This window comes from Crotalus tigris, unplaced genomic scaffold (assembly GCF_016545835.1).
Source record: "Crotalus tigris isolate CLP2741 ecotype Arizona unplaced genomic scaffold, ASM1654583v1 scf7180000019227.483876, whole genome shotgun sequence".
NCBI classification, from domain to species: Eukaryota; Metazoa; Chordata; class Lepidosauria; order Squamata; family Viperidae; genus Crotalus; species Crotalus tigris.
The window spans coordinates 378,835-400,538 of NW_024097445.1; the positions used below are offsets into that span (position 1 = coordinate 378,835).

A 21,704-nucleotide genomic window follows, 5' to 3' on the forward strand; every position below is an offset into this window, starting at 1 on the left:
AAATGCAAATGCTGGTTTGCACACATCATAAAGTGATTATAAGTCACGTTTTTCATTGCTGTTGTAACAGTTTCCCTCATTGGAATATCTATGGGGGGAGGAGAGGAACTGTAATTTTAAAAAGTTGTATCAAGTGAGGATATCATGGCAAAAAGAAGGAATTTCTTGAGGTCACTTTCATTATTGCATTGACTGAATGGGAGTTCCAGAAAGCTGGTTTCTCCATCTTTCCTTCTTTTAGCACAGTGGTTCTCAACCTGGGGGTCGGGACCCCATTTGGGGTCAAACGACCATTTCACAGGGGTCGCCAAACAACGCAGTCTGCCATTTTTTTCCCCTTTTCCTTAGCTGTGCTACTCCCTTTTATTCTATTGGCTTTTGAAAGCCAATAGAATAGACTGTCTTGAATAGAGTCTAATTCTATTGGCTTTCAAAAGCCAATAGGAATTGTCCAGGCTGTCTCTGCCCTGCTGGCCCACCAAAAGTCCCATTCTGCAAACGGTGCTGCACCAGTTGAGTAGTCCTCGACTTACGACCGGTTGAGTAGTCCTCGACTTACGACTGGTTGGGGATCGCGGCATTAAAAAGGTTGAGAACCACTGTTTTAGCAGCTTCTAGAATTCTCAAGGAACTTTTATGAAGGCATCAGGGCTCAGAGAGGGATCCCTAATATTGAACTGATTGATTTATAAAATTTATATGGAAGTCCTTTATGTAGTAAGTTAATCTTAAGCCATTAGTTCTCATTTAGATACAACAAGCAGGAGGTTGTGCCATTCAGAATCTTACTATGGTAGAACCCAAAGCTTTCTACCTGTGTGATACAGGCCATTCCCCAGTGAGAACAATTCTCATTGAGGGCCTACAGAATGAAATGTGGCGTGCATTGTGAAACTCTCTTCTGCTTTCCTTGGGTTAATCTAGAATTAATCCACCCTCAGAGGTAAATGTGTTATCATCATTTGTGTGATTTAATTAGTATTAACCTTCAGTCTAAACACACAATCTGGGATTATGCTTGTTGAATTTCCTGAAGAGTCAAATACTTGGACCTGCAGGATAGGCCATTCCTTAGACTAAATGAAAAGAGTTAATCGATTCCCGTTCCCAACTATTTATAAAAAAAACTCAGAATAATCAGAAATGATATGCTGTTTTTTTTAAAAAATAGAATGAAATAGTCCATTTCATTAAGTAAACATATCAAGAATCTGAATCTGTGAAAATACTTTTCATCAGCTTGGTGTATAGAAGGCCTTTATGAGGCTTCACAGATTCACCAGTCCTTTAGTCCCATTGCTGCTTAAAAACCAAAGCAAAATTCTGCTGTTATTCATCCATCAGGGAAGGGGAGAATGAACATCTAAAGAAAAAAATTCAAACTGTCTGTTTCAGAGTGAGGGTGAGGAATATCGCATCTTTCTGAAAAGCAGTACTTTTTCCTTTCTATCCATAATCTTAGATCACCATTGAAATCTCTCTCTCTCTCTCTCTCTCTCTCTCACACACACACACACACACACACACACACACACACACACACAGAGAGAGAGAGAGAGAGAGAGAGAGAGAGAGAGCGAGAGAGAGAGAGAGCGCACCCCATTACTGTATAGGAAAGATTTTAAGAATTTTTTTTTAAAAAAAAATCTCCTTTCAACAGATGGAACACCCTAATGATTTTCAGTCTAACTTTGGTGATGCTGCTACAATCAAATGACCCTGATTTGTTATTTTTTTCTTTTTACTCACATTTCTGTATTTTCTTTCTTTTTCTAGTGCGGCTGTTGGCATTGGGTTTTATGGCAACAGTGAAACCAATGATGGGATTTATCAGCTGATCTACGCCCTTGATAATGCTAATCACACCCTCTCAGGGGTTGATTCATTGGTAAGGGATCTTTTCTGAGGGAAACAGCCTTAGATGGGTTTTGTGGAATGCTGGAAATTGAAGCAGCTATCTGAGAATAAGATTCCATTGGAATGGTCATCCAGTGGAATAGCTGATATCAAAGAGGTCTACCATTGTTGAAGTCTCTTCTCTACTTCATATTGTTAGCTTTCCTATTAAGAACAGTTGGAAATTTTAGACTGATTGATTTAGAATCAGTCTCAAATGGCCCTCTAGGAAAGCTTGATCTTAATATTTCTGAATAAGTTTTGGATCTTTTGGATAGGAATTGTGGCCATCTCACCTCAGAGAGTAAGCTATTCCATAGGAAAAGAATGATACAGAATGTCCACCTTCAGGTATGTTCTCTGACTGATCTGGTCAGCTGGCAGACTTGATCAAGGAAATGCATTGTTTCATAGCAGTTGATAACAGTTTGGGCAGTTATAAAATAAAGGGCAGAGGCAGACAAGCCAACCTGAACAAAAAAAAAAGAGAGCCATTAAGAAGAGCAGGGAGGAAAATTATACCTAAGTGGATTTGAATACTCTTTACTTAAATAAGGCTTGCTCTTGAATCATTATAGCTGCTGAAATTCTTTGGCATGGTTTTCACAGATTTCCTGCAATTTTGCCTAAGTAGTTCATTCCTCTCTGTGAGATGAATCTGACAGTTAATACTGGATAAAGAATTGATTCATATCACCAGTTCCAGAGTCTATCATTATATTTTCCCTGAAGCTACTATCATCTGTACCTCAGAATGGCATAATATGAAAGACGTAGTTGCATCATATACTGTCTCTGTTGGATATGAGCAAGGTTGATAGTTTCTCTTTTTCCGGAAGGCTTTCTGGCTGCAAAAGTGGAAAGTCAGAAATCTCAATTTGAGATTGGAAACGTTCACTTTGGTTAGTCAGTAAAGTGGACTAAATGGACTTTTGTATTATCAAGAAATGCCTTGACTCTGATTAATTTCAGAGCGATTATCTGAAGTTATTTGATTAATGTTGAAGGGAGTTATGATCATATGGTAAGGATTGGGGCTGAGATAACCCATGAGAACATATTGTCTGAGGAAGGATTGCATGAAACAGAAGGGGGAACACTGTTGAACAAAGAAGCATTGTGAGTGCCAAAAGGATATGAGTGAGTGAGTGGGAATGTAGCCATGGAGTAATGGTGACTTAACATCCTTTTAGTTGTCTCATCCTGCTTTTGCTATACGGCTGTAGGAACCCTTTGGGATTTTCTATAATTTTACATATCTTTGCCAACAAATGTTTTCAGAGCTTCATGTGGATCCCCATGACATGTAAAAAGAGTCTGAAAGAAGAAGACAAACATAGGGTCCTTGTTTTGTTTATTTCATAAAGTTATCCAGCATGTGATGTTCTAGTACTGTTCACTGGAAACAGTAAATTCAGTTAAAGAATAACTAAGGCCAATCATGTATCTCACTGAATAATCAGTGTTGGTTTGACTCAGCTCTACCCTAAATAAATAGAACTAACTTTGGCTCCCTTATCACAGAGGTCCCACTCAGAAGTAAGTCATGCCCCAGTAAAAGAAATCTGTTAAGATTTCCATTTCAATAAAATTGTTGCCTATTGGTGGAGGAAAGATTTCAAAACCATTTCTCAAGCGTTGAGATTCCAGATTCACAATCAGAAACATAATTTTGCAATGGGGAAAATTTGAGGTAATGGTGAACTTTTTTATAGGTGGCTATCAAAATCAATCAAAGAGCATAGCATAAAATTGCACATGAAATCACAAAAATGTCCTAAAGAAGCAGGGATATGCAGTCATTTTTCAACCTGACTAAATTCAGTGTTTATGACTCTACTATCGGAGAAGCACTGTCAAGCATGGAGGTAATAATGTCATGGTTTGGGGCTGGTTTACAGCTTCAGGGACTTTGATGACTTACCATCATTGAAGAAAGCACACATTTTGGGTTGTTTCAGAGAATTCTACAGAAGAATACCGGGCCGTCTATCAGTCAGTGACCCAAACATACAAGTAAATTTACAGAAGAATGGATGAAGGACATTTGCTTATTTGCTTTGGAATGGCCAAGTCAAAATCCAACCTAAGCCCTATAGAAATATAGTAGCAGGATCTGAAATGAGTAAATCATGCTCATAACTGCTGCATCTAAGCAATTTGCCACAGATGAATGAGGCAATTTTTTTTACATTAATGTGAGAGAGAGAACGCCAATTGCAGGAAGTGTTTGGTTGCAGTTAATATAACTAAAAGTGGCACAACCACTTTTATGTAAGGGAGATTTTTTTTTCATGTTGACCTCTGTAGAACACATGAATTCCGAGAATATTCTCAGAATAATATTCTCAGTTGGAAAAAAAATACTTAACAATTCAGAAAATCTGAAAGGGAAGAGGTATTTACTTATAGAATTGTACCTTTATTGACTAATTTCAGCAGCCTCTCAAAGGCAATGCTAGAGCTCAGGCATTTTGCCAGCATCTCTTTTTGTATCTTCTGGCTACAGCTGAGAACACAATGCTAGCCCATTTCAAGTGGCACCATGCCTAGGAAAAGTAACCTATCACCTGTGGTGTCTGGGATTCATGCTTGCTACAAGTTCCTCTGAATGTCTTGGCAGAGAACTAAATAGCAATGCTTATAAGCTAAGGAGCCAGAAGCACCAAAAGGTGATGAGATTGGAGAATGTAATGCTCACTCTCACTTCAGTGAAATTATACTAAACAAACTATTTTTATTTGTATTTTTTGGGGTGGATGCTATACTTATATATCAGATTTAGACCCCGCCCATCTCACTCCCAGAGAAACTCTTTTGCTTTATGTTTCTGTTTCTGAATACTGATGGTCTACTAATAACGTGAGGAACAGTTTAAATGCCCTGGGAATACAGTATCTCTCTCTCTCTCTCTCTCTCTCTCTCTCTCTCTCTCTCTCTCTCTCTCTCTCTCTCTCTCTCTCTCTCTCTCTCTCTCTCTCACACACACACACACACACACACACACACTATGTATATACAGAAATACTGGTCCCACAAATACTGTGTTTTTCAGTTAAGGAATAGACACAGGCTGCCATCTACAATATGGTATATGGCTTCTTGGCATGTTAGGAGTTCTACTTTACGCATTAGGAGAGTACAGGATTGCAAAAAATTATTCTGTACCTTTACATGGAAAGCAAAGAAGATAACCTGAATTTGCTTCTGTGGGCAAATGACCAGCAATTTTCATGTCCATTTGTTGCTGTTTTGCCTCTCCTTTCTTCTTGGGTCTCCTTTCCCAATGTGCCTTTAAAAAAATTGGATAGGAGGATAGCTGAAAGATGAGTCTGTGAACAGCCCTGATGACTGGATAGATTTGGTTCATCCCAGCCCTATGGTGCTAATTTAACTTAACTTGCTTTTGAGAAGGATAATTTCATTATCTACTATTGTGAGAGCAGCCTTTTCACTGGGGAGTTATAGGAATTGATATCTAATGCATTTGGAAGGTGCCAGCCTGAGGAAAGCTGTTCTAGATTATAATATGTATACCTGAAGTAAGTTAGTCACCATCCCCTTTGCATTGTCTTTATCTTTGGAGTGGTGATTCCATAAAACGATCCAGATCAATGTATAAGTCAAGGTCATTGTGAACATTCATTCTGCTGTACAAGCGATTTGAAGCTATCTGCCTGCTGGTTCTCATAGGTCTACTTATTGTCTTTTGGCAGGTCTCAGGTACTACTACACAGATGAAAATAGTTCTGGAGCAGCATGTGGCCCGCTTGAATGAGATCTTTGCAACCCACGATGAATATGTACAGACACTCAAATTCATGCAGCAGATGGCAGACAATATTGTGTTGCAACTGTCAGGGCTCCCTACCTGGAGTGATGTCACTGTAGACTTGTCCATGATTGCCAATGAAGTCAGCTATGTAGAATATTATAGGTAAGTCAGCATGGTCATTGTAGCAAGATATATACAATGCCAGTAAGGAGCTATTGAAGAGTTGGTGTGTTTCAGCCTTCTCCAAGCTAGATGTCCTCCTCCCTCCTCGTGTTCCCAACTCAGGATGACTCTTGGCTGAGAAATGCAGAAATGGAGTCAATATATTTAAGTGGCTGGGGAAAGACAAGAGATCTCCCATTTAAGTTAATCTAGAACAGTGGTTCTCAACCTGTGGGTCGGGACCCCATTTGGGGTCGAACGACCATTTCACGGGGGTCGCCAAACAAGGCTGTCCGCCATTTTTTCCCCCTTTTCTTTGGCCACGCCCCTGGCACCCGGTGATATATAAGTGGTTGGGGGTCACCACAACATGGGGAACTGTATTATGGGGTTGCGGCATTAAAAAGGTTGAGAACCACTGATCTAGAATGTCTTGAAAGTTCAAAGGGATTTTTCCTTCAGGCCTCTGAAGCCGCTAGAAAGAACAATAGCTCCATAGTTTAATTGCTGGCTTTTCCTGGGAAAAAAGTCCCTGCTCTGATATCCTAGAGCAGGGGTAGGCAACCTTGACTCAGGAATTCTGGGAGTTGAAGTCCACAAGTCATAAAAGAGCCAAGGTTGCCTATCCCTGTCCTAGAGAATTAATGCCAATCAGCAGAGATGATACCCTGTCTGTACCAATGTCTGACTCCTTAAAATAGCAATTTGTGGATTTTATTGCATCATTACAGAGGTAGGAATTCTTTCATTCATTTCCTTTTTCCCTCGCTTTCCTTTTATACCTTTCTGACTTACAGCAAGATCCAAGAGGGCAGAGATTGGACAGATAGGAGGAGGAGCATCGCCCTGGGCAACTGACTGTGTTTTGCTTAATTCTTTCTTTCCAGCATGAGACCGTTTCTTTAAAAAACAAATCAAATTATGTATATGAGAAAGTGATTAAAATGCTGACATTTCCACAATATCACTGCATCCTAGTGGTGAAGATTCTGTATCTTGCTTATGATTGCAACTCAGGAGAGGTCCTGCTTCATCAAGAAAAATTGTATAGGCACAAGCTTTAGAATATCTCCATTCTCAACATTATGGTTTTGCTGAATATTTGTTATAAATAGAAGCAGAATTCTGACTGAATTAATGTCCATAGTTGAGTTTTAGGATATAAGTGGGGGCAGGGTAAAGCTAGTCTAAGGTATTATCACACTCCGGAAACAAACATTGTTCTGCAGCAAACAAATATCGCTTGATTTATTTCATGGACTGTTTCTCAAATTCATCCCATTTGCACTTCTAATTTCTATACTAAACTAATTTATTTTAAATAGATATACATGCTTATTTAAATTGTTCAGAGGGCAAAATGAAGCCAGAACTGCCCTGAATGCTGAAAAGTGATTTTTTTTTCTCACCCTATTTTTTCTGCATTCTCTTGGGGTAGTGAAGTTGCACCAAAAGCTGCAGCTTGCCTGTGATTAACTCTTGGCCACATGTGGAAGAATTTTAATTGGATTCCAGTTTAGTTCAGGCATTAATTAAAATAGAAGAACAAATACAGATGTTGCTCTTCCTTTTGGTCTGTAATATTAATGAAGCAGAAAGCCACTGGCTGAATTACCGTAATCTATAACAGAATAGTGCCTTTGGCAAACATGCAGAAAGAGAACTCTGGTTCATGTGCCCCAGGAATGAACTACATAGATTATATGGCAGTTGCATGCATGTGCAAGCACAAAACACAGAGAGCATTGTGCAAACTGCATTATATCACAGGTGGGAGACTCCCTACTGACCAAGAGGCACTTTAACATTAGCAAGCCAGATAGGATTATATTCAGAAATATCTATTGCATTTTCTTAGCCAGTGTAAATGGTTTAATTTACATGAATTACCCATTCCTGAAATGTCGTCATGTACTTCCAACTCAGCTATAACTCAAATATTTAAAAACAGGGATTCTCAAAATCATATTTTTCTATAACACACCAGCTCTAGAATATAATGGAGTACTAGTTTAAAACAGTATGTTCAATTGTTCTATTCATGTCTTGTAAAAGCCATGTTTTCACGGAAACATCTGAATGGATGTCAAATGAAAAAACTTCCTGAACTAGATGCTCAGGTTGTTTGGGTAGAGCCTCTCTTATGCAGGAGGCAAAAAAATAATAATAATCATTTGTCCCATTCTAGGTGGGGCTGCAGGCGAACTGCATTAGGCCAGCTCTTGGAATACCATGAGAACATTTGAAAGTATTCTTTTTGAGAAATAAATCCTTATAAGATAAATGCATAAGCCCCCATATCTTCTTTGCCCATCTGTTTATTCCTTGCTTAGCTCATTTATCCTGTTCTCCACAATTAGTTTAGTAGCTATATGGTTTCTCCTGCCCAATATTTGTCAGTTGTGATTTTGAAAGGAAACCCAAAGGTGCTTTTTTTTTTTCTTCAAAAGGCAACTGGACTTTCTTTGGTTTCCCTTGGGACATTCCATTTCTCATCCAAGAAGCTTCTTCAGAAAAACAAAGGAAGTCCAGTTGCCTTTTGAAAAATAACATCTTTGGGACAACCAGGACCTGGATGACTGAGATTATCCATAGACATTTTGAAAGGAAAGTAACTTTCTGCCTGCTAGCATCAAAGTAAGTATAGCTTATTCCCAGGAAAGTGTGATTGCACTGCAGTCTTAGCTTCTCAAATCTGTTTGATTCTGCTAGCCGCAAATGTCTCCATTTGCATTTGAACGTCCCTTGGATAATGTCCCCCCTTTCAGTTTCAGCAGTCTATCTAAAGTCGAGTCTCTAGAGGAGGAGCTGCCCTTTCTCAAATTTGGATGATTTGTAGAAATGCCATATTGTTGTTGTTCCATGGTTCTGCAGAGGTGTTGTCCCCAAAGCCTAAAAACAGGATCCTGCTTAAATGTTGCCATCCCACCTCCTGCCAAGTTTCTCCAGGGATCTATGAGTTACCCAAGCATTCTCTTTCTTTCCCTTTTTCTCCAGATGGCTCTCTTACCTCTTGCTGTTCATTCTGGACTTGGTGATTTGCCTTATTGCTTGCCTGGGGCTGACTAAGCACTCTAGATGTCTGCTTATTACGTGAGTACACAGGGTCTTTCCACAAGAAAGGAAGGAAGAAAGGGTATCTTTCACAGCCAAGCGCAAGTTGTTCAAGTCTTTAATGCAGTCCAGTAAGAGAGAGTCTTCTCTGAAGAAAAACCATCTGGCAAAGGTCTCCCTTGGGGAATTTAGGGAAGGTTCTTAGAATTGGTATCCTCATGTGGAAGGGATTGAAGAGTTCCATTCTTCCTACACTGCATTCCATTGTACCTATCACAACCCTACCTAACTACACTTTATGGATGAAAATACCAACCAGCAATTTTCCATTTGAATTTTAGAAACTGTTTCCAGAATGCACTATAGTTGTCACATAGAAAATGTTAGACTAGCTTTCTCTTTCCCTCCTATGAATGTTCCTTTGCATTAGAGTGACTGCACTAGAACAAGCAGATACAATGGAATAAATGGACAGAATGATAGTTTTCAATAGGGATTGATAGTCTTGCCATAGACAGCTGCTTTCTTTTATGGCACAGCCGGTCTAGCACATAGCCAGCCCAAGCCAGCAAAAACTCATATGTCTTCTTGTGTTTGAAAAAAATTCTTATATTACCTCTCCTTCCCTCCATATGCACTTTGCTGGTTCCAGTCAGGCTGGAAAAGCACACAAATTTAATTTGAATGAAGTTACCAGAATTGTAAGTTAGAGGAAACTGGTTTCTTGGATCTGTTCTAGCATTGATTTTAAGCATATCTTTTCCACTGCAACACCCCCCCCCCGTGTGTGTGTGTGTGTGTGAGTGAGTGAGTGAGTGAGTGAGTGAGAGAGGGGGGGGGTTTAGTAACACTGGAAGCTTTGATCTGGATCAAAATATCCAGGACAATCATACTTTTTATCAGTTTGTGCAGACAGATTAATTGGAACTGGATTCCAGGTGATTAAATTTAGTTCCCACCTGCCCCATTTGGTTTATAGGCAGTATCTGCCCCCCCTTCCCTGGTACATCTGGCTGTGTTCTGCACCTCTGTAATAGGGATAATCAAGACTTGTCCTAGAAGATGTTACAGGAGCAAGAACAATAACAATGTAAGCCTCTATCCTGTTACAGCACTTAGACTGATGGTGCACAGGTGACACTGATGCTGTTACCTTTCTGAACCCCTCTTTTGACTCTTGGTTGTTTATTTTTTTGCCACACAGGATGCTGTGCTGTGGACTTTTCACACTTTGTCTCAGCTGGGCTTCCTTTGCAGCAGATGTTTCAGCAGCAGTGGTAAGCCCAACATTTGAACTCAATCTTTCTTTCTCTTCAGTGTCGAGCTGTGGTTGTTTTAAGGGCTTGGTGCACTACGTTTACTGTGATGCCCTGGGTCCCAGTCTCACTGACCCACCGGGGACTGCTCAGCTCTTCTTTCCAACTTTCTGACAGCTAGAGGCCTATTCACTTGGGGAGGCATATTTCGCTCTTCCTTGCCTTGCTTCCTGCAGTCTTTCCTGTCTTTGTGTTTCCAGAATCCTACCTTCTCCTAACACAACACACAGTTAGCAGGAGGAATTTTGAATAACAAGGAAACTGGTTATTTAAAATGAGCAGAAGTCATCTTGAAGGTGTTTTGCTTGTTAGCCTGACTGCTTTGCGTCAGGCAGAAGAAAATTAATTTGCCATGTACCGTTAGCATGGCCAATCTCATAAAATGCTCTACTTGTAAGGGAGTGGCATTTCTGCCAAGATTTCAAGGGGATCCAGAAAGAGATTAAACAATTTGCTTTCTGCTACTTACAAACTTTGGTTAGTTCTAATTTTTTGATAGATCGGAGTATCAGAAAGTAAATTCCATCTAAGCATGAGATATTTAACAGTTATTATAGCCTCCTTATTGCTCTGGTTTCCTTGTTATCTGAGAAGTCTACATTTATGAACAGCTCTTCTTGATTTTTTTGTGCATTGTTTTCGTAGTGATATAATTGGTGTACATATTCAAAGTGGAAAAATAAAATTTAAAACAAATGCATATTCATAGTAAGCCTTAATATCTCAAATTCATGTGCACTTTCTGCCTGTGTATATCGATTCACTTGCCAATGATAGAATATGTAGAAACGATTTCTTAAGCCTCCAGCATTAACCTTCTTAAGTATAACTTCTAGTAATGATAACGACTTCTTTTTTAAAAAGACTAATTTTATCTTCTTTTTAAAAAAATCTGTAATAAAAAGTACACAAAATAAATAAATAAATTTTTGCTTCTTTTAGGGTACCAGTGACTTTTGCGTGTCCCCAGATAAATTCATTGTGAATATGACAAAAAGTGACCTCAGTGCAGGTAAAAATATTGCTTTTGCCATCATTTGAGGAGGACAAACCCTTAAGTGAAAATTGAATGAAGAGAAATAAGACTGATGTAAGCTTCAGACCCAGCCCTGCATAGATAAAGATCAGTATACAAAATCTAGAGATTTAAGGTAGCACACTTGTACAGAGGGATAATGTGAATATTTATGTGGAAAGTGCTCAGAATCCTGATTGTGCTTTTCCAAACCACTTTGTGACTGTGTATGGAAGGGTTAAAAAAAAATAAGGAGCACACAAGTAGATCCTAGAGAGGCCTCTTTTGTTGGGCCCTTCTAAACTTACTTCTGATTTGGTAGCATGGAAAGATCATAGAATCAAAAAGTTAGAAGGGACCTCGGAGGTCTTCTGGTCTAACCTTAACAGTTTATTAACTGGTATTTTATGAGAATACTGACCAATCAGAGTTAATTTACCCCACAAGGGTCCCATAGCTGTTTGAGGTAAAAACTACCCCACTCTGCTTCTGCATTAAATTATCTTTCCCAAACCAGTGTAACATATCCAGTGAACAGAGGCAATAAGAAAATACTCTTGGCTATAGAACCTGTGCCAAAATCTCCCCTTTGTTAATGTTTGCCAAAGTTCTGAGATTTTTCTCATAAGCTAGGGACTCAGATTTCATTTTATTTCCTTTTATTAAGGTAAAACCATAGCTTAGGAGTTGTTCGAACTTGTTTTGAAGGATCGGCAGGAAAGGAAAGGTTAAGTAAGTTTAGTAGGGACAGAAGATTATGTGACGTGACCATTTGCTAATTATTCTTGGCATTTGCTGTGTCTCTTAACGTACTAAAGCAGAATTTCAGATTAGGAGGGGACATCGGTTTGTAAGAATCAGCAAGTGAATAAGGGCTAAATAAGGATAGAGAGTTGGTGAATCAATCATTTATTAGTTATTCTCGGCTGTTGCTTTTATACTAATAGGCAGCATTTATGAGACATAGTATAAGATATAGCTTGGTCATTAATAAAAGCAGAAGTCTCTGCAAATTAATAAATTCATGGCAGGCTATATTTTATGCAGCATATGAAAATAGATATGCGTGAATGTTGCCACTTATTCTGCTCATGTCAAAAGTCTGGCAAAACCTTTAGACACAAAAGTTTTTCTGCAGCATTATTTCTATCAGCATATATTACACAATGCGAGTCTTGTAAACTGAGACGATCCATATAGTGCTGTGCTGTCTGGTACTATGTGCTAAGCAGTGCTAGCCTGGTGTGGTTTAGAAGCTGCTAAATGTGTCTTACTTTAACCAATGACTCTCTTCTCCTTGCACTTTGCTTTTGTAGAAATCGTACAATACTATCTGTATTGTAGACAAAGTCTGGCCAACCCCTTTCAACAGGTAAGAACTTGCTTGCATTTGTACACTATTGGCAAGGATCACCCAATAGCCGTGAAAAGAGAAAACTGGCTCGTTATTGCTTTCAGTGACAGGGAAATTGGTGACCTTTACTCTCCACAGAAATAGCAATAGTATTTAGGCTTATATACCATAGTATTTTACAGCACTCTCTGGGCTGTTTACAATCTAGAAGCATTATTTGCTTATTGCCCCCAACAATCTGACTCTTAGATGTTGAAAGGGGATAATATTTAATTTGTTTACAGGAAGTCCTTGACTTATAACTATTCATTTAGCGAGTGTTCGAAGTTACAACAGCAATGAAAAAAGTGACTTATGATGGTTTTTCACACTTAACACCATTGCAGAATCCTGTGGTCAAATGGTCAAAATTCAGACTCTGGGCAACTGGCATGTATTTATTGATGGTTGCAAGCTCCCAGGGTCATGTGATCACCTTTTGCAACCTTTTGACAAGCAAAGTCAATGGGGAAGCCAAGTTCACTTTAAGCGATGTTACTAATTTAACAGCTGCAGTAATCCACTTAATAGCAAGAAAAATTGTAAAATGAGGCAAAATTCACGTAACAATTGTCTCATTTAGCAATGGAAATGTTGGGCTCAATTGGGATTGTAAATCAAGGATTACCTGTACTGCAAGTTAAGATTTATGTAGAAAAAAATGGCTGATACCTTGCACGATGTGTTCTTTATTTGTAGGCCCTGACTATTTACCAGCGTTCTCTCACAACTATGCAGATCCAGATTCAGGGTCTTGTGCAGTTTGCAGTGCCTTTTTTCCCTACAGCCAAAGTAAGTTTCACAGTGTCGTCTTTTCCTATGGAAGCAGACAAGGCTCTTTGATGGAAGCTTCTGGGTTACATACATTTAGAAGTGGGTCACACTTGCTGTTTTCAGAAACAATATTTGATGAAGACAAAATATGAAAATATAGGCACTTATTTGACCAGGGACGTGTTGAATATTCTTATGAGCTACTGGAAGACAAACAGCAGGAAAAAAACAACCATGGGTTATGGTTGGCAGGACACAGGTGCCATGGCCATACAGTAGCAGAGGAACAAGTCTAGGATCCCCTGCAATTCAGTCTTCACTGACTTTGTGTCTCTAGATGGTAATTCTATGAGCTTTGGTCCTGACACATCCAGATAATTGGGCAAAGTACTGTAGTGACTGGAAGCCATTTTAACAGATGGAGTGAAATTTTATATGAACAGGAAAGATTAAGCAATTGGGAACTCTATTTGTATATGTCAGATGTAGATGAAATTTCAAAGTCTTCTTGAGCTAGATAAAAAAGCCAGTTGCTTAACAAACATTTTGACAGGAATGTCATTCAGTGTTCTCTATAACGTGGATGAGCTACCTGCAAACCATAACAAAGGTTTATGACAGTTGGAGTTGAACAACATCTGCATGGTCACATTTTGTCTGCCACGTGAAATGTAGTGTGATATTGGCTTCAGAGGGTAGGTGGGTCTGTCCCCATGGGCTCCTCAGGCATCTGAGAAAGATGTCCTAGGGCATTGTGAGAGATTGTGATCAAGGGATGAAGCCATTGGTTTAATCTGAGAAGAGGCTACATGGTCCAGATGCAAAAATTGTGAGAAGAAAGTGTTTCAAAGGGACGCCAAAGTAATAACTTATTATAACTGTGCCTGACAGATTTTTTTTTTAAAAAAAAAAAACTATCTCAGACTAACATTACAAATACCTTCCTGAAAATTAGATTATCCTTGCTTCCTCAGTTTTGCCAGCTCCATGGGCTTTGACATGCATCCCTTTGAGCTTCCATATGGAACTTTAGCAACAGTATCTGAAATCAAGCGATGCCTCCATGCATAAGTGAGATGACTTTCTGTGTATATCTATTGCCCATAGGTGAACAATAAGGTAGTTCTGTTTTCCTTTATTTTAATGTTTAATCAAATGAGAGAGAATCCCTGGTAATAACAAATAGAAGTACCAAGGGAAGGAGCCCTTTTCTTTTTCATGAGGCTTTGTAAAACCACTGTATCTCTAATGTTATCCCTGTTTCTGTAAAACCAATGTTGGGTAATAGTTAAGTTAAGATCAGAAGGGCAACAGTTCCAATTTGCAGTCAGCCCAAAAAGTCACTGGGCCATTCACCATCTCTCATCCCTATTTGATATCGCAAGATAAAATCAAAGAGGCAGTACTGTGTATGCCAGCAGGGAAGGATAGACTACGACAGCAATACAGTGGGTATCTATTCATAGTGATTGCTGGACATTCATTCTAGATATGGTGAACACTGTTCCTTTTCCAATAGAATATATGCTCTGATGGCTTTTGCCCTTGCTGCAGAAAGACCTGCTTGATATACAGAAGTTATTGAACTACTCTGAAGTCAATCTCCACCAGCTGACTGCCATGCTGGACTGCAGGGGCCTTCACAAGGTAAGCAGCATAAGGCACACTGTGCTTTGGGGACAAAGGTGTTGGTAACACATTAGCAAAATGCTTCTTTTCTTATTTTCTCCCCTTCCTTTCACGAAAGGATTACCTGGATGCCTTGGTTGGGATCTGCTACGATGGGGTGGAAGGCTTGCTCTACCTCACCCTCTTCTCTCTGATGGCTGCTGTATCCTTCTCTATCATCATATGTGCCATGCCTCGAGCCTGGAAACATTTAGCTAGCAGGTAAAATGGAATAAGTTTCCCAGGGATACCACAGAGTCAAAATAACTTGTCAACGACAGAGGGACATTTTGAAAAAGGGATGAATAAAATAAAAATGGATGACTTTTCTGCAACAACTAGAACATCAGTCTGATCTCTCCTTCAATAAAATTGCAGAGTTGTGAGCTGATCTTCCTATTGTCCTGTCCTAGTTAAGACCTATGCATGTTGAAGAACTTACAGAAGCATTCCAGAGACTGCAGTAGGAGATATAGACTAAATAGTATAGCATAAGGTTATTTAGTAGTAATATGGCCACTTAAATGTCACTTAACAGAATGCATGCATCAGTTGTTGAATAGTAACCTCTCCTGTCTTTCTCATATTTGACCCTTAATTTGCTGAGGGAGGGTGGAAAGAGCAAGAGGGGGAGAGAGTCAGACAATTCATGTAAGAGAGAGAAAAATGCAACAAAAGAATACCCTCCCCATTATCTAACATCACATACATGCATTCTCTCATATTCCTCAGTTTTAAGCTCCCCAGAGTGAGATGGGTAGCATATAAATTTAATAAATAATAAATTCCTGATGGTCAAAACATCAATTTTTGGACAACTTCTGTAAGTTCATTCTTCTTCCATTATCTAAAAGTGGTGAAGGAAGCACAATCAGTTCTTTCTGTTGTTGTTTTTTTTCCTGTCCCCTGATTAATATGGGAACTGTCCCGCAGGATTGGGTTTTCAGCAATGGAACAAACTAGAAAAGGCTCTCTTTTTTCAAATACTATGGTTTCTTTCCTGGTCTCTGCTAACATTACAAGAGAAACCCTAAAATTAAGGGAAAGCTTAAGCAACTGAAATACCCAATCCTTCCAGGAATGAGTGTTACATTTTCTCATTTGCCACTTCATCCGTAACCATTCTATGGTGTCAGATTTTGCTTTCGTTTCTAAGATGGACCGGGGCGGTTTTTTTCCTTCTAGAGATCGGGATTATGATGACATAGATGAAGAGGACCCCTTCAACCCACAGGCTCGACGTATTGTTGCCCACAATCCCAACCGTGGGCAACTCCGTAGTTTCTGTAGCTACAGTAGCAGCCTGGGCAGTCAGACAAGCCTTCAGCCTCCTGCCCAGACCATCTCCAATGCACCAGTGTCTGAGTATATGTAAGTATGCATGAAATTAGTAGAAGAGGCAGCAGTTAGCAGTATTTAAGCCCACACCCTCTCCTGTGAGGTTTTCAAGATGGCAACAGAGATAGCCTCTGCTATTTGATGTTCTCCACCTTAACTTAGTATACTCTGGTACCGTCTGGCCCTGCTCAGATTTGTGCTGCCTTTTGTCTTTGCTTCCATCATTCCATCTTTCTCTGAAAACCATTATATTTCCGCATTTTACCAATCTAATAGCTGTCAACCCATGTCCTCCTTAATCCTGACATCCCAGCCAGAAAACCCAAAATCCAGTTTTTTATAGCTGCTAGGTCTTCAAACTCTAACAATTGCCTTCTTATTGAAAGAAGACAGTCTTAAAGATGAAAAACCTGAGAAACCATATTTTTGAACTGTATGTGGGAGAAAACGTTTTTAAAAATAAAGTCTAGATGCAGCTCTTAAAATATCCCAAGAGAAGATGTGTGAAACAAGCTGTTGTCCTACCTTTTGCATCTTTTATTATTTGTTAATTGCTATGGTGTGATACTTTAATTTAACATGGGGAGGGGGGTTCTTGTTGAGTTGTCATGAACATTTGCATGCCCTTTTATGGAAAGATCTTTGTTTAAATATATTTATTGGTTGATTGGTTGGAAAATGTGCTGCCTTTTGATGGAGGAAGTCTTGCCCATTTATCATTTATAATTGCAGATAAGCCAACACCCTTGAAATTTCAACCAAAATACCATGAAAAATGGTATCCATGGTCATCCATGGATAAGTCAATCCTTGAATTTTTAATCACAGCAGTGGACAGAAAATTGAAATTGTTATATCAGCATTTATAAAACTATGATTTTAAGGCCATGATAGGCTGATCTGCAGATAAGCTGAACGCAATTTTGGGGGTTTATTTTGTAACCCAAAATTCTCAGTTTATCTACAGAACAAGTATACATGGTACTTCCTCTTTGCTCCTGTCTATGACTTGGCTAGCTTGGAAGGTAATAATGGATAGCAATAAAAAGAAAAATCAAGGGAATGTTTGATGTCAAAAAAGTTAAGCATTCTCAGAGATGGGAGATTATTAATAAATCCGAAGGCTGCAGGCTAGGCTAGAAGTTAAATCTTAAAGACAGCGACAATCATTTCCATATTTTGATCAAGCAAAATATGTACAAAAATCACTAGGAATTTATTTTGACTCAAGTGAGTCTTTATTTTTCATCTGTGCATGAGAAGATATACATGGCTACTGCCAAGATTTCTGAAAATCTAGTAACTTGTTAGCTCCCATACAGATTATCTGGCCATTGAAAAGATTCAGCGCCCACCAGAAAAGAGCATGTTGGAGAAGCTCTGGAGATGGTATCATATTCCATCTATGATTATGCAGATGTGTATTGTGTACAACTTATTCCTACTTTGGATTTCAGGCAGATGTTGAACCCATATCTCCAGTACCCTCATAAGTTGTTAGTGTTTCCTTCAGGGAGATGGTGTTAACCTTGAATTGCCTACTGAATGTGAGCAAGGTTTAACAATGGAAAAGGTCCGTTGGAGGAGAAAGTCCATCCAAAATGGCAGGAAGTAGATTTCCCATTTCTGTTTTCATAACTAGTGGAAACCATCTGGTCTCTCTCCCCCTCCCTTCAGCTCTCTGAACCGTTTGCTGCAAAATGTTAGAAATGAAAAGTGCTTCTGCTAAGGAGCAATCAAAAAAGTTGTCTCTTTTCTGCCCAGTCATAGAGTTGAGGAAGGGAATATTGTGCTGCCCACTTTTATGACTCCAATTTAGGTAGGAAGACAGATTATGTGATTTCTTTGCTGAATGATTTTTTCCCCCTAATTGTGACCCCAGAAGCATACCCTAGTTGCTGATAACAGATACTGGTTAAAAATGGAAGCTTATTCAGAACTGTTCTTTCAGAAACGTTATAGTAAATCCTCATAGGGAAACAATGCTACCTAAAAACTACCTGAGCAGAGTACCAAGAGATTTTTACAGGCATATAAATTCTGCCATATAAAGAAAACTTGCAGAAAAGATGATCCTCCACTGGAAACATAGCTCCATGAATACCCGGCAGTATATTCACACCCATCTGCGGTTCCACAGATCAGTACAACTGCTGAGTTGCCAGCCTTTCACCTAATCAACTTAGTTACCTGTCCAAAGTCCTTACCATCTGAGAATAATGGGAATGGAAGGCCCACGTGTCTGAAGAATATTTACGAAAGGCTGCATTAAACCTTGAACTGATAAGCAACCAGCCCGTCACCACATTCTCACATCACCCTTCTTTTTTGGAGGGTATTGTAAAATAAAGTTGGAGCATTGCTAGGCTTGAGATGGACAGAATGTTAACTACTGTTCCTCTTGCCTGTCCCTGAGTGACTTTTGCTGGATGCCCATCTTCTCACACCCATTGCACATAAAAGAAAGAGGGTAACGTGTCCTTTGCTATTATTCTCAAGGCTCAGTTCGTCGCAGTACATAGTGCTCACTGAATGTAGAGGAGTTCGTTCCAGAATGAATTCCTTCCCCACAGTATTTCACAGATCAAGGAGACAGCTAATGAGGGCTGGTGTAGCTTCCCCCAATCAGGCATTCTCTGAGTATTTAACTGGAGATGATGGAAGTTCCGAACTAATGCATCTGGAAAGTACCAAGGCAAAAAAAGATTGATCAGGGAATTGATGAGTGCTTGCTGATTCCCTCTCTAAGCCATCTTCATGGTGCTGCAAGGTGCAAAATGAATAAATGGCTCGAGACCCAAGTGCTGCTGCGTGACAGGATGAGCTCCCATCATTCGCTCCAGCTCCTGCAGACCTAGCAGTTGGAAAGCATATAATCACAAGTAGATAGCTGTCTGCCAATTTGGAGGACACATTAATGGGGACATAAAAGAACCCCCAATTAGATGTTCCCCAGGCAACAGTGATGTCACTGGCTGATCGTTTCAACATGGAAGCACCATAGGTGCTTCCGACACAGGCATGGACATAAATAATGGCCTGCGTATCCACACTCCCATTTTTTCCCCCACTCCCACAAACTTTTGCCTCCAACAAGGATCCCCTGCTTCTGCGAGAATGTCAGGAATATTTCTTAGCCCGTAACAGATTTCCTTTTAATAGATTGTCCTCCTGATCTCACTCCTCTTTACCTGCAGGAACCAAGCTGTGCTCTTTGGTGGGAATCCACGGTATGAAAACGTCCCCCTGATTGGAAGAGGATCACCTCCCCCCACGGTATGGTGGGCTTCGGAGGCTAAACCATTTTTATAACAAACCCTTTATTTTCCCCCTGCTTTTTACTAACACTCCTGTTCAATTTAATAAACACATTTTCTTAAAAAGTGGGATGAAACACCGTCTGGCTTTTGTCAGAAAATACGAAACACCGGTTTATGGGATTTTTTTCCCCTGGTGTTAGAGATGAAAAAGCAGTTATCATATGATTTAAATGCAGGCTTTTCAGAACGACAATCCAGAATCTAGACTGCTATCTGAAGATGAAAACTGCTGCAGGAGCCCTGCTTTCTGGAAGCTAGCTTTTTGTTGTTGTTGTTCCCACAGTTGTTTTGGCTATATCAATTCTGCCCTCAATTTAGAATGTATCTCCCACTGAGATGGCATCCTTCTGACTAGCTTCAGGCAGCTCTATAGTGAAAGCGTAGAAAACATTGTGTTGCGTTGCATTGAATTACATTGCATTGCTATTTGGCTGCTAGTCACTCCGGCAAACTGTTGTGCGAGACTGTGCTGCAATTCTTGTCACATCGGCAGACTTTGGCTGTTGTTTCTATAGCTTGCGTGATTGTGTGAGTTACACAGTGCATGTTACGCAGTTTCTATATTTCAGTTGGGGGTTTTTTACATTTTTTTTAATCCCATCTTTATTATTTTTATAAATCACTCAAGGCAACAAATATAGCTAATACTCCTTCCTCTTCCTATTTTCCCCATAACAACAACCCTGTGAAGTGGATTGGGAGAGAGAGAGAGAAACTGGCCAGAACTTACCCAGCCGACTTTCATGTTTGAAACAGGACTAGAATTCACAGTCTACTTCCTGGTTTCTAACCTTGTCCCTTAACCACTAGATCAGGGGTCTTCAAACTTGGTCCTTTTATGACTTGTGGACTTCAATTCCCAGAATTCCTCAGCCAGCGTGTCTGGCTGAGGAATTCTGGGAGTTGAAGTCCACAAGTCATAAAAGGGCCATGTTTGAAGACTCCTGCACTAGATCAGATTGGCTTTCCCCTGCATCTTTAACAGTTTGCTTGTTTCTGGAGGCAAGAATTGCAAGTTTCTGTTCAATTAGAAAATGAGTGGGTATTTTTTTTTATTTTCTTCGCACCTTATGCTATTCCTATAAAATGTTTTTCTTCAAATATAATTGTTATAATGCATATTACTTTTTTTGTTTAGCATAACATTTTTTTTTTTTGAAATCTTGCCTGCAGTGCTTGCTTTGTTTTTCAGTTAACTGTTTTGGAGCTATATTGCCTTTTAGGGTGCTTGCATTTTTAAAATATCTTGGGAGGGATGGGGTGTTTTCCTCCTCCCCCTCCCCTGGCACCTTTTCATAAGCGATTTCCCTGTGCTGTATATCTCTCCAACCTCTCAATATACAAATATTGAATCTATGGAATCTAGGGATTTAAAATTGCCGTAAGTTTGCATTTAGACTCACTGCAGCCTTCTTTAAAATTGGTTCCTTACCTGAAATGTTTGGACTGCAACGTACATACGGTAAATCCCTGCATATGGTCTTGCTGGTTGAAAATTCAAAGAACCTGGAGAATGCCATATTTTGAAAAGGGTTTTAGCAGAGTGGATTACATTAATTGGCAATGGAGACCTTTTTAGGGTTTCTGCAGGACAGAACTGTGGGGAAGTTTCTAGTAATTTCAAGTTACTTAGTTTTTCCCCATAACAATGCATGCTGCATATGGATTCGGTGTGGTGTTTCAAATAGGCAAAATTAAAAACCCTCTTGAGCAGCGCTGATTCCCCAATTGCCTTCATGTTGAGAACCCATGCTGTGAATAGCATTTATTCCAAACTTCCAGTCATGCTGATTTAAATAGTCAGTAACTAAAGCAGTGCTTCTCAACCTTGACAATTTTAAGGCATGTGGACTTCAACTCCCAGAATTCCACAGCCAGCAATGCTGGCTGTGGAATTCTGGGAGTTGAAGTCCACATGCCTTAAAATTGTCAAGGTTGAGAAACACTGAACTAAAGGCTCTTAAATTTGATGGAGTGAGCTTTCCAAATATTC

The 21,704-nt window shown here is 39.5% G+C and overlaps 1 protein-coding gene across 2 annotated transcripts in view; it reads left to right on the forward strand.

The window, feature by feature from the left end:
* The window catches only part of TTYH2 (tweety family member 2), a 72,478-nt gene that overhangs the window by 40,415 nt on the left and 10,359 nt on the right, over positions 1-21,704 (forward strand). Inside the window, exons 3-13 of one of the 2 annotated variants that reach the window (XM_039361258.1) lie at positions 1,777-1,888; positions 5,613-5,833; positions 8,831-8,926; positions 10,092-10,164; positions 11,146-11,215; positions 12,535-12,590; positions 13,311-13,403; positions 14,940-15,032; positions 15,133-15,275; positions 16,239-16,424; positions 19,589-19,667. In XM_039361258.1, coding sequence (XP_039217192.1) covers positions 1,777-1,888; positions 5,613-5,833; positions 8,831-8,926; positions 10,092-10,164; positions 11,146-11,215; positions 12,535-12,590; positions 13,311-13,403; positions 14,940-15,032; positions 15,133-15,275; positions 16,239-16,424; positions 19,589-19,667 — 1,222 coding nt within the window. The remainder of the gene's footprint in view (positions 1-1,776; positions 1,889-5,612; positions 5,834-8,830; positions 8,927-10,091; positions 10,165-11,145; positions 11,216-12,534; positions 12,591-13,310; positions 13,404-14,939; positions 15,033-15,132; positions 15,276-16,238; positions 16,425-19,588; positions 19,668-21,704) is intronic. The other variant, XM_039361259.1, reaches the window with a different exon arrangement.